Source organism: Tauraco erythrolophus, chromosome Z, assembly GCF_009769465.1.
Source record: "Tauraco erythrolophus isolate bTauEry1 chromosome Z, bTauEry1.pri, whole genome shotgun sequence".
Taxonomy (NCBI): Eukaryota; Metazoa; Chordata; class Aves; order Musophagiformes; family Musophagidae; genus Tauraco; species Tauraco erythrolophus.
In genome coordinates this window covers 39,882,859-39,901,973 of record NC_141496.1, presented here as the reverse complement: position 1 = coordinate 39,901,973, position 19,115 = coordinate 39,882,859, and the positions used below count along the sequence as shown (strand labels likewise).

Sequence of the window (19,115 nt, the reverse complement as noted above, 5' to 3'; positions counted from 1 at the left end):
TATTTTATTCTTAGGGATGTTAATTAATACAAGATGTGAGATGTTTCAATAAGACAATGATTAAGAGTTTTCCATTGTTCCTAATCGAGTATGCATATAACAACTAACAATCCAGCTGATGATGAAAGCAAAAAGAATTTAATTGCCTTGGCAAATATTATAAACAAGTGTAGATTGGAACAGTGCTGATAAGTGAGAGTACATTTGCTTGCCACTGTTACTGTGTTTCTCACTGGAGACTTGAACTGGAGACTCGTTCCCTTTTTCAGTAAAATGAATGTAACAGTTCGCTAATAGAAGTTTGACGTTGGAGAACACATTTCTTTCACAGCAGATCTTTTGCTTCTGTTTTTAAATGCCAGGGATTTAAAATGGGATGTGTACAAAGTACTGAAGTGACTATCTGTCATTTATATTGAATGCATTTATGGTACATTTACGAAAGGTGAGTTGTTTGTTTCCAATTTTTATCTGACAACCAATTATACTAGACACATCCATAATCATTGGTGTCAGGACCTTCTCAGTTGGATGACTAAAACAACTGATTTTTTTTTCCCTATCTAAAATCCGCTAGAATTTGATGGGGAAAAGCCTTGGTGGAGGATAAAACCACAGTGAACTGCCATTTGGCTTTTAAGAGTGGGACTTTACAGTGTCATCTTTGGGTAATAATCTTATAAACATAACATGTCTATGTACACACACACGCATACAGTCATGTACATATTTAATCCAGTAATTTAAGACACCTTCCTCTATTAAATGGGTGTACATATGATCAATCATTTAAAATAAGTGAAATTTAAGAGATGCAGTTGTCTAAACCCTCATCAATAGATCCACTTGTACTCATACAACACACATTGATACATACCAAAGCGTTCTCATTACTTCAAAAAAGTGAATTTAATTCACCTATATGAAGGGTATTATTTTTTTTTAATGAAGAATTTTTGCTTATTCCAAGAAAAATAAGTACAAGTGGGAACATTTATGACCCTGAATATGGATGTTAAAAACACCATATTTGAGACATGCATTATCAGACGTATCAGCCATCTGGTATTTTTATTAATGTATCTTTTGTTTCAATCAGACATAATCCCACTAAGATATTTAATAAATAATTCACATTCTGTCAGCTTGCTTAACATTTCCCTTAAGCAATGCATATGCTATAATCTCTTTCTCAACAGATGATATTATGAAGTCAGGTATTTGCAGTATATAAGTGTTATACAGTTTAAAGGAAAGGTACAATGATTAATACCCTAAATAACAAGAGAAAAGTTAAATGCTTCCAGGTAAACCAATTAGCAAACCTATACTTTCTTTATGCTTCTCATGAAACATTTGCAAAGGAAGTTTTGAAACTTTTTATGTTTTGTTTTCATTTAATAATGCAATAAAAAATAATCTTTCATTGGGTATTTGAAAGCCTAGTGATTAATTTCTAGGAAAAAAAAAAATCAATCCAAAATGGCAAGGTAACAAGATACACTAAAGATATGCTTTACAGAAAATTACAGAAAATAGTGCACACTTACCAAAATATGCACTGAGACACTGTTTTTGAATATACAAATAAACCGCTATTTATGTACCTTCTCCTCTAGAGTTAAAGGAAGAAATAATTCCAATAAATGGAGAACTGTAAAGTTTTATGTCCCATATTTAATAGTGTTAAATCAGGTGCATTGCACTGATAGGTATGATATTACTGCACTGTGAATGTCATTGTGTTATATGACTCTTTTTTATTCACCTTGACTTTTATCTGTGGGATCCTACGCATATGGAACCCTATAAAGCAGACAGGATGCAATAATCTACAGGCTTTCAGCACTGGAGTTACTGCAGATCCTCTGTAAGCGCAACCGAAATACCAAAATTTTCTCTTTTCTTTACCTTATCCTTCTTTTGTTTTTCATCTTGGTATATGATCCAGTGCTCCCCATCATTACTGTAAGCAAGCTTGTAGGACCCCACAAACTGGACGTGACCAAAATCTTTAGCTCCTTGGGTAATTATGCCAGTGATTTTTGTAGGGACCTGCAGGTCAACCTAAACAAAACAAAACAGAAACAAAACAAAACACAGGAGAACATAATTAGAAGAGTTTCTGTTTGCTGTCTGACTTTACTTCCCACCAAAGCAAAACGGTGCAGCACCTCATGCGTTGTTTGCAGATGGTTCTTGGATGCCAGCAGGAAAACTCAGGGTGTTTGAGAAGCCCCTTCTGCACGGTGAGAGAGGACCCAGTCCAAGAGGTGGCTCTGCACTTCTCACAACCGTGCCCACCGCCTACTGACACCACAGATTCCTTCTCTGAGTCAATTTACTTTTGTCCTTTGTTTGGTAGTTACTGTTTATACCACCCAATGGCACAACAGGGCCAACCTCGTACCATTTTCCATTGTGCTAGTTCCCATACACAGTCTCAACAACACAGCACCCTCCACTGCAACTAATTTGTAGCCAAAAAGTGTTCTCATGTGCTCCCAATAATCAGAATACAATATGCCAGAGGCTGATTCCCCAAGTGCTTTTCCATTTCCTTTGCAGGAACAGAGTCTGTGCCTTACTAAGTCTTTTAAAACATTTGCTATTGCACTTCTTTTCCTGCTGAACTTTTCTTCTCTCTTTAAGCCTTTATTTCTTTTCCTACCTCTAAGCTCTGACTTTTTCATTGCTTGTTTTTTTTTTGACTTCTTTGTTTTATCATCTTAGGAAAAGACTTTTGAAAATGCAAGGCAGAAATCTTAAAGCCTAATAAAATCTGAGCTTTCAAGTAGCTTTCACGTGGGTCAGCACATCTGTGATCAGTTCTTTTGAACCAGAACGCAAACACTGAATAAAACAGGTTCAGCCCAGATGCCTTGGATTAAAATTATTAAGGAATGGAATACAATAACAGAAATAAATTGATCTAAGAACATATTTTTAGAGGAAGAATGGAGAAGTTGAATTCCCCATCAAAATTGACATTTTCTTGAAATGTGAAGGTAAAACTGAGGCTTCATTCTGTGTCTTCTGGCAATGCGGCCAGCCAGTAAAAAAAAAAAGAAAAAAAGGTAGATTTATTTCAAACAATAAATGGCTATGAAGCAGCCAGCATTTTTAATATTGTCTGTTAAACCAGGCAAGAGAGACTAATAGTAAAAATATTACAGTAAAACGAGAGGAGTGCTGAACTCCATGAGAAGATGAGTGATAGGTTTTTACAGCAAAAAATTAAGAAAAAGATGAAGAAATAAAGAATCTCTGGCTGATCAAATGCTGAAAATCCAGTCTTGCAATTTTGGGAAGCTGAGGCCCTCTGAGCAATCTAGATTTTGACGGAATGTGGGGCAAGACAGAAAAACAGATGTGATACAAAGCATAAGAAATTAATTGTAAGAAAGAAAAATAAACAAGCATATGAAGTTAGCTACTCCAAGCTGATGCCTTTGAAAGATGGACACTACAGTTTGGACTCTATAAAGAAGAAAACACAGAAAAGACTAAGAGTACATTTATAAGAAAAGAAGAGGAAAAATGACTTTTTAGAGCAATTAGACAAGGAAGACTGGAGACCCTTGCCCCAGCATTTGATGACAGGTAGCAAATAATGAGTAGCAAATCCTTTTAAGAAAAAGAGTAACTTTTAAGAAAAAGAGTAAAGTTTCAATATTGAGATATTACAACAGTAAGTGCAAAATGTCATTGTCTGCAGACGGTCCAAGAGTTTTAGTCCTACCAGAATAAACTAATTTATTGCCATCTGATAGCAATCAGATGCTCAGAGGAGCACCTAGAATATGAAGGAAGTATCCTTGGGAGACAAAACTCTTTTAGTTTTCTCTTTGGTCAATGGAGAGACAGAGGAACGCAGTCAATGATCATTCAGAGCAGGACTCTGCTTTGGATGCTCTCAAGGACTGCTTGAAGGGACTTCTTTCTTCTGTAAGAAGTGCAGAGGGGCTTGCTTCCATAGCCTAAGAGTGGGCCTCTGGGAAATGAACACTGCTAATTAGTGTAAGTCTTTCATGAATTAATAAACACCAGGTCTCCAGACCTTGTTTCCAAATATTTTGGAGTCTAAATGAATAAATAGTCTCTGTTTCAAAAAGGCTGATCTGGTAAGGAATCACTAATTGGTCCACACTTCCAGGCAGCATTTGAACTAAACATTTCAGAGTCAACTTTATAGATTCTCTTTATAAATAATTTTAACATTAGCATTTTCCAAGTGTAACCTTTTTTTTAGAAGAGAATGCTTCTTATACTAAAGTCTCTCCTGTTAACTTCAAAAAATACCTCCATAAAAAAGTTGTTTATTTTTAAAATGTTGAAAGTATTCTGAAAAGATTTCACAAATATTTAACATGGCCATGGCACTCAGAGTATTTCTCATTGAAATTCAGAACAGGGAGAAAAAATTCTCATTAGGATTCAGAGGATTTCAAAGGTAAAATCACAATAAATCTTTACTATCACACATAGCCAGTGTTAATAAAAATGTCCCAGTAACAATTGTTTCGTGCTTACAGGATATATGCAGTGGCCTTGTACTCTCGTTCAGAAAAATGACATGGGAGGCTGAAAGGTAATTTGGTATATGCTTAGTCTTTTTCTGAAAGACTTACATAGTACTACGTAGAATATGTGTGTGTGCTTGTGTATGTGTGTTACATTCAAAAAGATGTTAAAAAAAAAAAGTCATGAATAGACAGACTCTGTTCTAGGTCTTGACAATACAGACAATACATATTGCTGGAAATAGAGGAAAAGAATAAAAGGATGTAGCACCAGCATCTCCTTCTCATGGTTTAGTATCTTATTTACTTATTTATTCATAAGCTGATGAGAAGCTTTCTGGCAGTAAAGATAGCTATTAACCTATTTTCCATTAAGGAAATCTAGCTTTCACTCTGTTGCTTTATTGCCTTCTGCAAAGGGTTAACACCCTTGATTTTCATTCTTCCTATTGAAGGTACTTTAGAGCTGAAAGGTGAGAAGAATTTAGGCCAACTTCTAGGCAAAACATCTGCATTAAAATAGCTTAAACACAAGCCATAACTTCCCATCAGGATGCAGAACACATTTATTCAGTTAGTGCAGATTGCAAGTAACAGGCAATCAAACAAATTACCAGGGAGAGAAGTTGAATTAACACACAACCACTGTGTACTCTTCAAAGCTGAATGTGATTAACAGGATCAGAATGCGACTTTGGCTTTTTCAATGCAGCAGAATTTAGAACGAGGTAGAGGCAATTAGTCTGCGACTGATAGGATCATTAGCTGGTTACAAGAAGAACCATGGTTTACAGTTTAATGTACATTTCTACAAGCAGCTGATCAAAAAGCAGTTTAACATCTTGTGTCTGAAAGAACTCTCTCGGGCTATAGCTACTCCCTTCCTACATATCTGTTTCCTACCTTTCTTCAGATGTTAAAGACGATTCACTGTGATTTGGAGGGGAATTAATGTAAGAAAAGCACAAAGATAAATCCACCTGAATAGGAAACATTCTTAATGAACTGCATGAACCATGTGACAGTGTGCAGTTAAACACGGAGTGACTAGTAGCTGTACTGTAAATAGGTCTTCTTCATCAGGAGAAAACAGTCACATGTGTACTCTGTCCTTGTTTCGAGTAGTTCGAAGCTAATAAACCTCATCTCTTTGCATGTGACTATGCAGCTGTGCCCCATCTTCATATAGCCACCTTTGCACCTGTACTCCTTAAGAACTGCAACTTATAGATGCAGAGACCTTCTGCCCGGCAACATTCACTTCTCCCAAGAGCAGGAACAAAAGAATGAAATACTTCTAGACAGTTGGGGCAGTTGGCCATAAACCAGTTTGGATCTGCAAGCAGTACAACTGCATTTGCATGCAGGTTGCTTGAGCACAGCTACACTGCTTCTGAACTCAATACAGACCTCATGGTGATGCATTGCCTACCACAGTCTTCTGGCTTGGGTCTCCATTATACCAGGAAGCTCAGTACAAGTGGAGCAGACGTGTCATGAAATATCAACTGTAACTTTCTGAACATCCCCTCCCCACTCCTACCCAACACACCTTTCCTCTCTTATACGTACTTGGTGGAAACTAAGTTCCAGGCATTTGCTGGGACTATTAAAAAGGAATGATAAACTATGTGTGGACAGGACTCAGGAGAGGAGGTGGATAGCTTTCATGAGATCGCATGTGGAACCCTGGAACAGAAACACACATTGCGACTCTGGCTTGCAAGACAAACCTCAAGAAGATACAAATTGCCGAAGTCTCCAGCACCTCAGACATTAACAGAGGAGATGGATGGCCTTACATGGCAACCGGCTCTGGGTGGCCTTGCTTGACTGGGGGTGCTGGACCAAGATGACTCCAAGAGGTACCTTCCAACCTCAACCATTTTGTGATTCTCTGATATCTAGCAAAAGCCAGCCATAATGCCCAAAGCACTGGAAATGGGGAAACCAACAAGCACTGGTAGGCTGTGTTTATACTGACAAGCAGCAGAGAGCAACGGGCGCAGATCTGTAAAGCAAAGCAGCTGACACAGAGAATAAGATGCCTACAAAGTGTGTGCTGCTCAGTTTTTGCTTCCAGCTAGCGGGCCAACTTTTGAAGCACACCTTTTGGCTTAATTTCATCTGAAAGGAATCCATTTCATGCTCTGTAAAGATGTTCCATCATGTGAACCAAAGCACAAAAAGTGAAGACAGTCTTTAAAATTAACACACTCCTTACCTACACTGTAATGTTAAAGGAGAAGAAAGAACCCTCAAAATCCAAGGGTCACCAGGTCCTATTTCACAGTGGTTCCTATTTTACTCCTTTCCCCTTTCCCCTTTCCCCTCCTCTCCCTCTCCCTCTCCCTCTCCCTCTCCCTCTCCCTCTCCCTCTCCCTCTCCCTCTCCCTCTCCCTCTCCTTTTCCTCATATTGTGGGCTGCATCAAAAGAAGTGTGGTCAGCATATCGAGGGAGGTGATTCTGCCCCTCTATTCTGCTCTCCTGAGACCCCACCTGGAATACTGCATTCAGCTCTGGAGTCCCCAACACAAGAAGGACATGGAGCTGTTAGAGCAGGTCCAGAGGAGGCCACAAAGATGATCCGAGGGCTGGAGCACCTCTGCTATGAAGACAGGCTGAGAGAGTTGGGGCTGTTCAGCCTGGAGAAGAGAAGGCTCTGGGGTGATCCTATTGCAGCCTTCCAGTACTCAAAGGGGGCCTACAGGAAAGCTGGAGAGGGACTTTTTACAAGGGCATGTAGTGACAGGACAAGGGGCAATGGATTTAAACTGAAAGAGGGGAGATTTAGATTAGACATGAGGAAGAAATTTTTCACTCAGAGGGTGGTGAGGCACTGGAACAAGTTGCCCAGAGAAGTTGTGGATGCCCCATCCCTGGAAGTGTTCAAGGCCAGGCTGGATGAGGCTTTGAGCAACCTGGTGTAGTGGAGGATTTTCCTGCCCATGGCAGGGGGGTTGGAACTAGATGTTCTTTGAGGTCCCTTCCAACCCTAACCATTCTACGATTCTATGATTCTGTGATTTACCTTTGTGACTTTTGTGAACTGTTCTTTTATCACTTGTTGCCAGATAACGCTGATTAATTTCTGGGTCGTCCTACTCTATTCGGCAAACAAAAGAGAGAGTTTCTTGGACTAAAAGCATCAGCGATCAAAAGCAAAGAAAGCTGGACTCAACGCATGTGAGAATAAAAGGGCAGAACTACCAAGGTGGGGGCTGTACTTAACCTTAAAAGATTGAAAAATGATGGACTGCATGGTCTCTAGCTGCTGTTTCACCAAGGTGCAGATCTACCTATCACATATGCTGGTCTGGCAACTAAGTCTCAGATATTTTGGGATGCTTGAGGTAATGTTGGAGACTCAAGGTAATGTTAGAGACTCATGGCTGGGCACCTGAATCCCACCAAGACAGCCTTAAGCAGGTTATTTACTCTTCATTTAAGACCTCATGACTTCCACAATTTTTCCAGGGTAAACTGGCACATTCAGATAGCTGCTATCCACACCCAAACTTAAGAAAAGGAGGGACAGGCTTCCAGTGTCTACAGCTTAAAGGCAGAACTGCAGCTCTCCTTATCTTACTGCATCAGATGCAGGCACTTAGCATTTGCCTCCATGCCCAAACACTGGAGATAAAAGGAAAATTCGTGACGGTACAGTACACTTGCCACAGATGCGCAACATCTATATGTTTCTAACAATATTTCAGCAGCATTTCTTGTTTATAAACTACGAAGATTAGCATTTCAGGCTGTTTTCCAAAGGATCATATTAAAAAAAAAAAGCAACAGAATATAATCCATCATGTCTAATTGCATCTAAAATCTTTGAAGCAAAAAAGCCAAGCAAGCAACTATAGACTCTTGGTAGAGAAATCTAATTTCCATCACGGCATTGTAAGTATCAGAGTGTTTTTAGTATAGTCACTTAAATATACACTATTAGGGTAAATATTTATTAATAAAACCTGAAAAAATTACAGTAAGAATAAAAGTTAAGAGATGAAAAGAAATGCTCTAGAAGAAGCCATAATAATTTGATAGGAAGAAGCATTTCAGAGCACTTTGTTCAATATTCCAGTATAAAGGATTTTAATTCCTCCTAAATAAAATAAAATAAAATAAAATTTATTTACATTTCATTGGGTCTCTATTAGCTCATGAATCCAGGTAGAGATGGGTTGTTTTCAGATGAAGTAAGATTGGAGTGGTATTCTTTTTCTTCTTTAAAAACATGGAATTCGTTTTGCATGCTTCTTTTTCAATTAAAGCTTAGATCTGCAACATTATTTAACATTGTGCCACTATATTTTTAATGTCTGTAGTCCTGTAGGCTAAGATAGTAAATATTACTCTTACTTTTTTATTTATTCTTATTGCTTTGTGACTGCAGCAACTGCATATAACAAACAAGTTAGAATACTATATACCATCAGCTTTCCCTACTAAAAGTTAAAAGTGAGAAACTAGGGTGTGAGGCTTGTTGCTTGAAATCTCGATGGACTGTCAAAAATACATCTCAGGGCACTATTATGAATTTTTTTTAAGGGAACACACCCACAAGCTCACAGGTCACTTCATTTCCGTGAACAACTTCTTAAGGAGCAGTTGCTTCTTAATTAGTACCAAGTGTGTGATTAATGTACTCATGTACTTAGTAATAAGGAGAAAAAAAACAACCTGAATCACTATATAATTTTTTCAGCATTTTAGTAAAAATTCAGATAAAACAGATTTATATGATCAACTGCATAGCCATTTTAAAAGCAGCACCTATTTCTTACTGAGAAACTTTTTATAACCACACTTACTAAACCATGACTAATCTCATTTTATTGCTATCTCAAACTCGAAATGTAAAAAGAAAAAAAAAAAAGCAGCAAATTTTAGCCTTGGGATCTGGATTTTCAAAAGCACCAAAAGGAGTTGCTACCCATTTCCTATGGGAACTCAAGGCAGTTGATGTTCTGCAGTTGTAGTATCAGCACATTGGTAAAGCCCGCCTGCAGCCCACACAAGATAATACTGTTTTCATACTGATCCTCAAACTGAAAAGACTTCTGTGAGTGTCAGTAACTCCCACAACTTACCGGGGACTATTCACATCCTCTCAGGAAATGGCAGTACCTGGTATGTCCAGGTCTGAACATAGTCTGAAGTAAAACAAAATGTAGTATTTCAAAATTATAATATCAGTGATGATTAGATCTATGAACTTTTCTCCTAACATTGAATATTTCACATCTGTGTACAGGCATATTTTTACTGTAAATATGATTAGCAGATTTGAGTAGAGATGACATAGTTGATTGCCATGGTCACCAACACTCGAGAAACCAGTAATAAAACAGCAATAGTCTCTCTATCTGCTATGGAATACTCAAAGCTTATCAGTCCTTAATGATGCTGAGAGATTTAAAAATAGTCCATTAAATTACCAGTGATTAAGCAGGCTTAGACATCTGGTGGAGTTAGAAGAAGCTTTTGAGCTGCATTAGTACACTTGAAGAGTTAATAAAATCTGTATTACCATTCTGATTACCATCTGATTACCATTCTGTATTACCATTCTGATTTCTCTGCCCATGGCAGGGGGGTTGGAACTAGATGATCTTTGAGGTCCCTTCCAACCCAAACCATTCTATGATTCTATGATTCTGTGTTAGATCAATCAATTGGAGTTCTTGTCAGAAAGCCAAGGACAAAAAAATATTTTTCCACTAAAAAAAAAAGAATATGATTGTGAGTAGTTCATGATACAAAACATTGACGGTGGATCATGCTATCTTTCTGTCGAGACCTTCAGCTGAACATTACTGCAAGCAGTGACTGTGCAGTACAATTCACTGATCCCAGCACCTAGTTATGGCTAGATATAGATACAGAAATGGGCAAAAATTTTCATTTACATTAAGTTCATTACATAATGGTACATGTCTTTAAAAGCAAAAATTGTCTAAGACTGGACAATAATAAGAAATAGCTTTCAGGAGTGTAATTTCTGGAAGATATAATTTAAAGCAGTTCTTGCTGTACTAAGCATAACGATGCTGATAACTTTTGATGAAAAGCTTTTAACTATAACCAAAGGTGAAAAAAAAACCACAGAAAAGAATGATTACCAAAGTTAAAAAAAAAATTACAAAAATATTGACCATTTCCATTTCTGCTTGCCCTTCCTCTAATCTATGAATAAGGAAGAGATCATCCTGCGATGGTAGATGGGCATGCTCCATTCTCTTTAGATTGCAAGAAGAGAAAGAAAAGCGTTCTGTTACCTCTCTTTATTTTACTAAAGTATATCTCAAGTTGAAGAGCAAATTTGCTGGTAAGATTTCCTGTCTGTCAGTGCTGTGGGCTCTGTCCCAGTGTGGATTCTCTATTTTTCTGATTAAAGACATTACAGGGAATCTCAGGTGCTGGAGTGGCCAAAATACCAGCAAACATACATAGGACAAATCTTGGATTGTAAGCAGGTCAAATGTGGTCTACTTACCTGTAAATTTCAGACTGACACTCGATAATCAGAAATGTGAAAAGTGAGGAAGCTAACATTTTTTACTAGCACTTCGAAACAGAGTCAGCTTTTGCACTGTAGTCAGGAGAAATCTAAGTATCTCAGATTTCATTTGTCTTAGGTTTTCAGTGCATTATGGGTTTTAAACTGAAATCAAAGGCTACTGATGCAATGCCTGGGAAAGCAAAATCCTGCCCTACAAATGAATTACTGCAACTTCTGCTTGGTTTCCAGTAGGGAAGATAATGCGACATCTTTTATTGGAGGACTGCTAAACATCTTTGTAAAAATGTTGGGATCATAAATGGACTCACCTACACATAAGCAGCTCATTTTATTTTTAAAATAAAAATAATGATGGTAATATGGAAGTTCATTATTCACCTGGTCGTTTTTTCTCAGGTGATTAATAATGTTGCAAATATTTTTTGCAGTATATAAAAATGTCCCAATAATCTATGAGAATCTGGGCTATAGATCAACAAGTAAACTGAAGATAAGCTTGCACATAGGATACTGCAGTGACTAATAATGAATATAACTACTGAACTGTTGAAATACTAACAAAAACCTGCCTGTAAGCAAAGTTAAATCTGCCTAGAAGATAAGTGGGGTTTAGGTTGAAAGTTCCTCCTTGTATTTAAAATCTCTGAGTGTATGACTCTTATTTTTATGGGAAATGTAGCCAAGACAGCATCTTTCAGCCATTCTTTTCAAGAATGACTCTGCCCATCTGTCAGATGGGATTATTATGCATAACTTGTTTCATACAGCTATGCTGCTGTAGCTGTAAACTAAAAATGTCAGAATTATGCTATCAGACTTTGAAAACAACAGTAAGCTGCTTTTTTTAAATCTCTTTTTTATGTTTGTGTGTGTGTTCCCCCCTGAAATGATAGGACAGGCTTTTGTTTCCGGTGATACACTGCTAATGACCAGCAGAAATATACAAAATAAGTGCACTACAATGTAGGAACTGGCTTTGGCGTTTGTAGCTAAAGAAAGGTTTTTCCAGGTTTACAGAAGAAACCAAGTTTCTTTTTCCTTTTAGACTAAATGGCTTGGCACTTCTAAGGCAATAATCTTGTAATGGACTGGCTTGAATACAATTAAAAGGTCTATTAATCTTCATTCTCCAGGACATAGGAAAAGATTATCTGTTATTAGTCAAAAGGACACCCTGGAGCCCCTATTATAAAGCTTCATAAATAGACCTCTGGTCAAAATAAGACTAGGCTACTAGCAGGACGTATCCAGCCCTGGGACTCAGTTCTGCCTTTGATCTGACACAGACGTGTTTTCTTGGCTTTCAAAACACCGGGTAACGCTTATCGGCTCTCTGCACCTACTGCGGAGTGTGCGGAAAGCACAAAGCATGACTGATTTAAGGGACTAACACTTTCCTAAAATTGTTGACCAAGCCTGGAGTTATATAGGAAGATATTTTCCTGTTCCCCCAAAGTTTTAAAAAATAAACAAATCACTTTGAACTGTCAGAAATGGAAAAAAACATCCTGAGAGATAAGATGAAAAGTATGCTTTTGAAATAGATGATCAGTATCTTGGCCATTAGGCTTGTCTGGTCCAGGTTCAGTTTCTGATCTGGGTAACGAAAATGAGGGTTATGAGAATGGACTTCCACATTCCAGATAACTGAACAATTGAATAACTTTTACCATTTTTACCATATATTCCATTCTAAAGCTTCCGTGATGAAAGTTCCACAAAAACTGATCGAGTGGGAAATATCATCGGAATTTTCAACAGAGAACTTGATTAAATGAACTTTCAAACAGTTCAAACCCACGTTTTAAACGGGAACCCACAGATGCAGTAGCAGTTAATTCAAACTGCACTATATTAAATTAAATATTACATAATATTCCAGTTGATCTGGAACAAGAGCTTTAGTATTTGGAAGTGATAAAAAATTGATTTGTCTCTGAAATTTGCATGATAGCTTTCATAAAATGTTAAGTTTGACCAGTTTAACAGTGGTATGAATTTCTATTGAAGAAGTTCAAAATTATCTATGAAGTTGTTTCATTTTCATAAGTATAAAAGAAAAAATATGAACTCTAAGACATTTTAAGTTTAATAGCAAAAAATAAAATGCTGCTTTTTCACTTTGAATGTTTTTCACATCTTTTCATAAAAATGGAAAGAGCACCTCAATTGCTGAAAGATTTTTCATTTTATAAAAAATTGACAGCTATTCCATCCTTTGTACTGTTAAATAATTAATCAAAGGGGTGCTGATGCTTTGGTGCACAGGCAACAGAGTAAATCAATGCAGACAAATTATTTCCCAAGTTTATCTATACTCTTCTGAGTTTAAAAAAGAGAATGACACAGAAGACTGCAGGTCTGTGGACACAGAATGTGGTTGTTGAAGTTACATCTATTTTGGAATGAAGGATCTCTCCTTATGCCCCAATAAACCATATTCCTTAGAAAAACGACTGATTGCCAGTGACTGGCGCCTACAACCCAAATTAGCCTTGAATAATACTATTATCTGATTATTTTTCTTCACGTTTATAAAATTAAAAACACTCTTACTTTTGCACTCTAACTCATGTGAGAACATAAAAATAACATAATCCACGGGTCCTGAGGGAACTGTCAGATGAAGTTACTAAGCCACTCTCCATCATATTTGAGAAGGCACGGTGTTTTGGTGAAGTTCCCACTGACTGGAAAATGGGAAACATAACCCCCACTTCTAAAAAGGGAAAAAAGGACATTCTTCAAGAGGGAAGTCATAAAAGTACAGGAGCAGGCCATCCCCATGTGCCGAAAGATGAGCTGGCAGAGAAAACAACCAGCCTGACTGAACAGAGAGCTGAAAATCAGGAACAAAATAGGAGAGCTGGAATAAGGGGCAGACCACTCAGGAGGACTACAAGGATCTTGTGAGGTTATGCAGGGAGAAAGTTAGGAGAGCCAAAGCTCACCTAGAACTTAATCTGGCTACTGCCATAAAAGATGATAAAAAACGTTTCTATAAATACCTTAGCAACAAAAGGAGGGCTGAGGAGAATCTCCATTCTTTATTGGATGCAGGGGAAACATAGTGCCAAAGAATGAGGAAAAGGCTGAGGTACTTAATGCCTTCTTTGCCTCAGTCTTTTATAGTAAGACCAGTTGTTTTCCAGGCCACCAGTCCCCTGAGCTGAAGGCGGGGATGGGGAGTAGAATTAAGCCACCATAATCCAAGGGCAAATGCTGAGCGACCTGCTACACCACTCAGACATGTACAAGTCTATGGGGCGGGAAGGGATCCACCCACAGGCACTGAGGGAGCTCACAGAAGTGCTCACTAAGCTGATTTCCATCATTTATCAGCTGTCCTGGCTAACCAAGGAGGTGCCAGTTGACTGGAGGTTAGCAAAGGTGATGCCCATCTACAAGAAGGGTCAGAAGGAGGATCTGGGGAACTACAGGCCTGTCAGTCTGACCTCGGTGCCAGGGAAGGTTATGGAGAATCATAGAATCATAGAATCATAGAATGGTTAGGGCTGGAAGGGACCTTCAAAGGTCATCTAGTCCAACCCCCCTGCAAGGAACAGGGATATCTCCAACTAGATCAGGTTGCTCAGGTTGAGATTATCTTGAGTGCCATCACATGGAATGCACAGGACAACCAGGAGATCAGGCCCAGTCAGCATGGGTTTATGAAAGGCAGGTTCTGCTTGACTGATGTCCTTCTAAGATAAGGTGACCCTCTTAGTAGATGAGGGAAGGGTTGTGGATGTTGTCTACCTAGACTTCAGTAAAGCCTTTGTTACCATTTCCAACAGCATTCTCCTGGAGAAACTGGCTGCTCATGGCTTGGATGGATGCACTCTTTGCTTAGTAAAAAACTGGCTGGATGGCTGGGCCCAAAGAGTTGTGGTGAATGGAGTTAAATCCAATTGATGACCAGTCACAAGTGATGTTCCCCAGGGCTCAGTATTGGAGACAGTTCTGTTTAATAGCTTTATCAATGATGTGGGAGAGGGGATTGAGTGCAGCCTCAGTAAGTTTGCAGACTACACCAAGTTGTGTGTGAGTGTTGATTGGCTTGGGAGGAGGAAGGTTCTACAGAGGGATCTGGACAGACTGGGTCTATGGGCTGAGGCTAATTCTATGAGGTTCAACAAGGCTCGGTGCCAGGTCCCGCATTTGGGTCACAACAACCCCATGCAATGCTATACGCTTCAAGAAGAGTGGCTGGAAAGCTACCTGGTGGAAAAGGAGCTGGGGTGTTGGTTGACAGCCAGCTGAGTATGAGCCGGCAGCGTGTCCAGGTGGCCAGGAAGGCCAATAGAATCCTGGCTTGTATCAGAAATCGTGTGGCCAACAGGATGTGATTATTCCCCTGCACTCAGCACTGGTGAGGCTGCACCTTGAATACTGTGATCAGTTTTGTACCCCTCACCACAAGAAAGACTGAGGTGCTGGAGCGCATCCAAAGATCAATGAAGCTGGTGAAGGGTGTAGAGCGCAATTCTTATGAGGAGTGGCTGCAGGAACTGGGGTTGTTTAGCCTGGAGACAAGGAGGTTCAGGAAAGACCTTATCGCTCTCTACAACTACCTGAAAAGAGGTTGTAGTGAGGCGGGTGTCAGTCTCTTCTCCCAAGTAACAAGTGATAGGCCAAGAGGAAATGGCCTCAACTTGCACCAGGGGAGGTTTAGATTGGATATTAAGAAACACTTCTTCACCAAAAGGGTTGTCAAGCATCAGAACAGGCTGCCCAGGGGAATGGTTGAGTCACCATCCCTGGAGGTATTTAGAAGATGTGTAGATGTGGCACTTAGGGACAAGGTTTAGTGGTGGACTTGGCAGTGCTAGGTTAACAGTTGGACTTGATCTTAAAGGTTTTTTCCAACCTAAGCAATTCTCTGATTCTCTAAAATAGACCTTCTGGCAGGGCACACACAGATCTTCTGAGTCTGCTTGGTCTTTTTTACCCACTCCCCTCTTCATTATGCTCTACAGTACTTCCACTGAAGAAAACAACAAAGAAACTACATGCACTATTTTTTATAACTTAAACACAACCTAGAGCAGGTTTCTACTCCTAAACCCTCTCTAATCCCTCCTGAACTGAGAAGAATGAATGCAATGATTGTTAAAGGCCATTATGAAGAGTCTTCACAGTTTTGAGATGACACTCGCAAGTAATGTTGTAGATGTGTTAAAAGTATTAAATAATATTACCACCATTCTCAGTATAAATAATTATACATACGTTCCAAACATCATGCTTATTGCTTTCTATGCTTAACATATAAAACATTTTGACAAGAAAAGTTATGATGTTCACACTGAGCAGCTTAGTAAAAACATTTGAGTCATTTTTCAATATATGAAGACAAATCAAGTGCTGAAATTCCCTAGGAGTACTTTGTCTATAACTAATTGCAACTAACAGTTTTGAAAAAGAAGAAAATGACTGTTTTTTGAACCAAAGAGAGTAGAAGAGAAATGTATAGCAATGGCTGGAAAAGCAAACAGAATCCTTTCAAAAAAACATAACTATTTTCTATAATAAACCAGGCGGGATCCCAAAGAAAGTAATATCTGAAGCAGAGAATTTGCGAAATTCTACATTTGCACATACCCACACAACCCCTACTGACATCTGTTACAGCGAACAAAGAGCTACACATATATCACAGAGGGTGAAGTCTGGTCTGCCATAAAACAGCAGAAAGATAGGAGATGATCAATTATTAATGAAGTGAAAATCTTAAAAGTTTTAAGCACCAACACACAGAGAAGTCTGTGAAATCACCGCATTAAGAAATCTGAAAAGCACATATTTTCAGCTCTGGGCAATGTGTTTTCCTTATAGATCCATCAGATGTTTTTTGCTTTTTTTTTTGTTTTTCCCTGGTGTTCCCAGTGTACACTTCTCAGAGATTAATCTTTTAAATGGCTCCTGCAGCCCTTGCTCTGTCAGGTGCATATAAGCCTGATTTATTAAAACCCAGTGTTTACTGTCAAAGAATCTGCACCTTTGTAGAAGACTTGGCAAAACCAGAATTTTTCAGTCAACTTCAAGCATGTGGGAGATGTTGTGACACATCCACTTTAACACTTCAGTAGTTAAAAAAATAATTTTAAATTTCTAAATCAGAGAAATAAACTTGAACATCTACCAATAGCATCTACCAGGAAAAAGTGTAACTTCTACTAGAAAGCAAAGCATTACGTTGGCTGGCAGGCAGAAATAAAAGATCTCTGGCTTATCACTGCAGCAGACTGTCTGCTAAGTAGTTTTCTATCAAGAATTCAAATAAAAAATTACCCTTATGCAGTTTGCAGATTTTCTCCACTGACTGTAAGTAGACATTTCTTACTCATGCACTGCGGTTCCACAGGCTGGACTGTTTCCTAACTATTTGCTCCATAGGCAGCAGAAAATATACCTCTATTACTATAACGCAAATCATCTGTAATTTGTGTGCTGACTTGCAACAGATGATTGTTCTTATATCAGCTGAATCAGTGAAAGAACATAATTTTCAAATTTGCTATGGTATCTGATAGTGTGAATGTTCATTTTTCTCATGAAAAATGTATTTTAAAAAGCACAGGCATTAATAAAAAGTTTGTATTTTCTACAGCAACAGCATCTTAAGTATTTTTCCTCACTGATTCCAAGTCTTCGCAGAATGTCTTGCCAAAGTGAGGTTAAAGGACACTCCTAAGGTTATACCCACAGTAGACATAACTGTCCTGCTTTTCCCAAACGTCATGTTAAACCTACCAGATTTAAAGGCTTTGTGGAACTGGGTAAGAATATTCTGCTCGAAGCAAGCACTGCATTGCATTTCAGTTGGGATTAAACAATGTCTTTGTATTAGCCCCAAAACACACACAAAAAGGTCTGATTAACCTTCTTTACCTGTACTAATGCGGTTATCCCCATAAGCTTCAATGAAAATCTTGGCTATAGGCACTGCACACAGGTACAGGCATTACAGATTCTGAGCTCACAAGAAATTAACAGCTCAGTGAACCTGACCTTCTTATATCACAGGCCAGAGGTCTCATATCAGAGCTACAGATCATCCCCCAAGACTATTTAGGTAAGATATTTCAGCCCTTTTAAACTGGAAAGCCACGTATGAGGCAGATGAAGCTGTTTCTACACATACTTTTGATTTTAGAAGGACCTTGCCAAAGAGGAGGCAAGGGGGTTCTGCCAAAGAGGAGGCAAGGGGGTTCATATAAACACTTAGGGATTTAAAAGTACTTCGTGACTCTCCGAGATAAATGGTCCATACTCTATGCTAAACAAGAACAAGAGGTAAGACTGGGAAAAAAAAAGAGAAAGTATCTACTACAAAAAGCATTGATTTTCTTGATTTTCTTGATGTAATGTGGGTAGTTCACAGTAGTGGTTTTGCTTATAGCACTGTGGGTGAAGGAAACAATTCCTAAATCAACAACAACAAAAAAATGCCAACAGAATCATAGAATCATAGAATGGTTAGAGTTGGAAGGGACCTCGAAGATCATCTAGTTCCAACCCCCCTGCCATGGGCAGGGAAACCCTCCACTACACCAGGTTGCTCAAAACCTCATCCAACCTGGCCTTGAACACTTCCAGGGATGGGGCATCTACGACTTCTCCGGGCAACCTGTTCCAGGGCCTCACCACCCTCTGAGTGAAAAATTTCTTCCTTATGTCTAATCTAAATCTCCCCTCTTTCAGTTTAAATCCATTGCCCCTTGTCCTATCACTACATGCCCTTGTAAAAAGTCCCTCTCCAGCTTTCCTGTAGGCCCCCTTTAAGTACTGGAAGGCTGCGATAAGATCACCCTGGAGCCTTCTCTTCTCTAGGCTGAACAGCCCCAACTCTCTCAGCCTGTCCCCATAGCAGAGGTGCTCCAGCCCTCGGATCATCTTCGTGGCCCTTCTCTCGACCTGCTCCAGCAGCTCCATGTCCTTCTTGTTCTGGGGACTCCAGAGCTGAATGCAGTATTCCAGGTGGGGTCTCAGGAGAGCAGAGTAGAGGGGCAGAATCACCTCCCTTGACCTGCTGGCCACGCTCCTTTTGATGCAGCCC

At 39.0% G+C, this 19,115-nt stretch overlaps 1 protein-coding gene across 1 annotated transcript in view; it reads right to left on the bottom strand.

Moving 5' to 3' along the window:
• The window catches only part of EDIL3 (EGF like and discoidin domains 3), a 273,150-nt gene that overhangs the window by 9,195 nt on the left and 244,840 nt on the right, over positions 1-19,115 (bottom strand). The window contains exon 10 of the mRNA XM_086629011.1: positions 1,912-2,067. Coding sequence (XP_086485137.1) covers positions 1,912-2,067 — 156 coding nt within the window. The remainder of the gene's footprint in view (positions 1-1,911; positions 2,068-19,115) is intronic.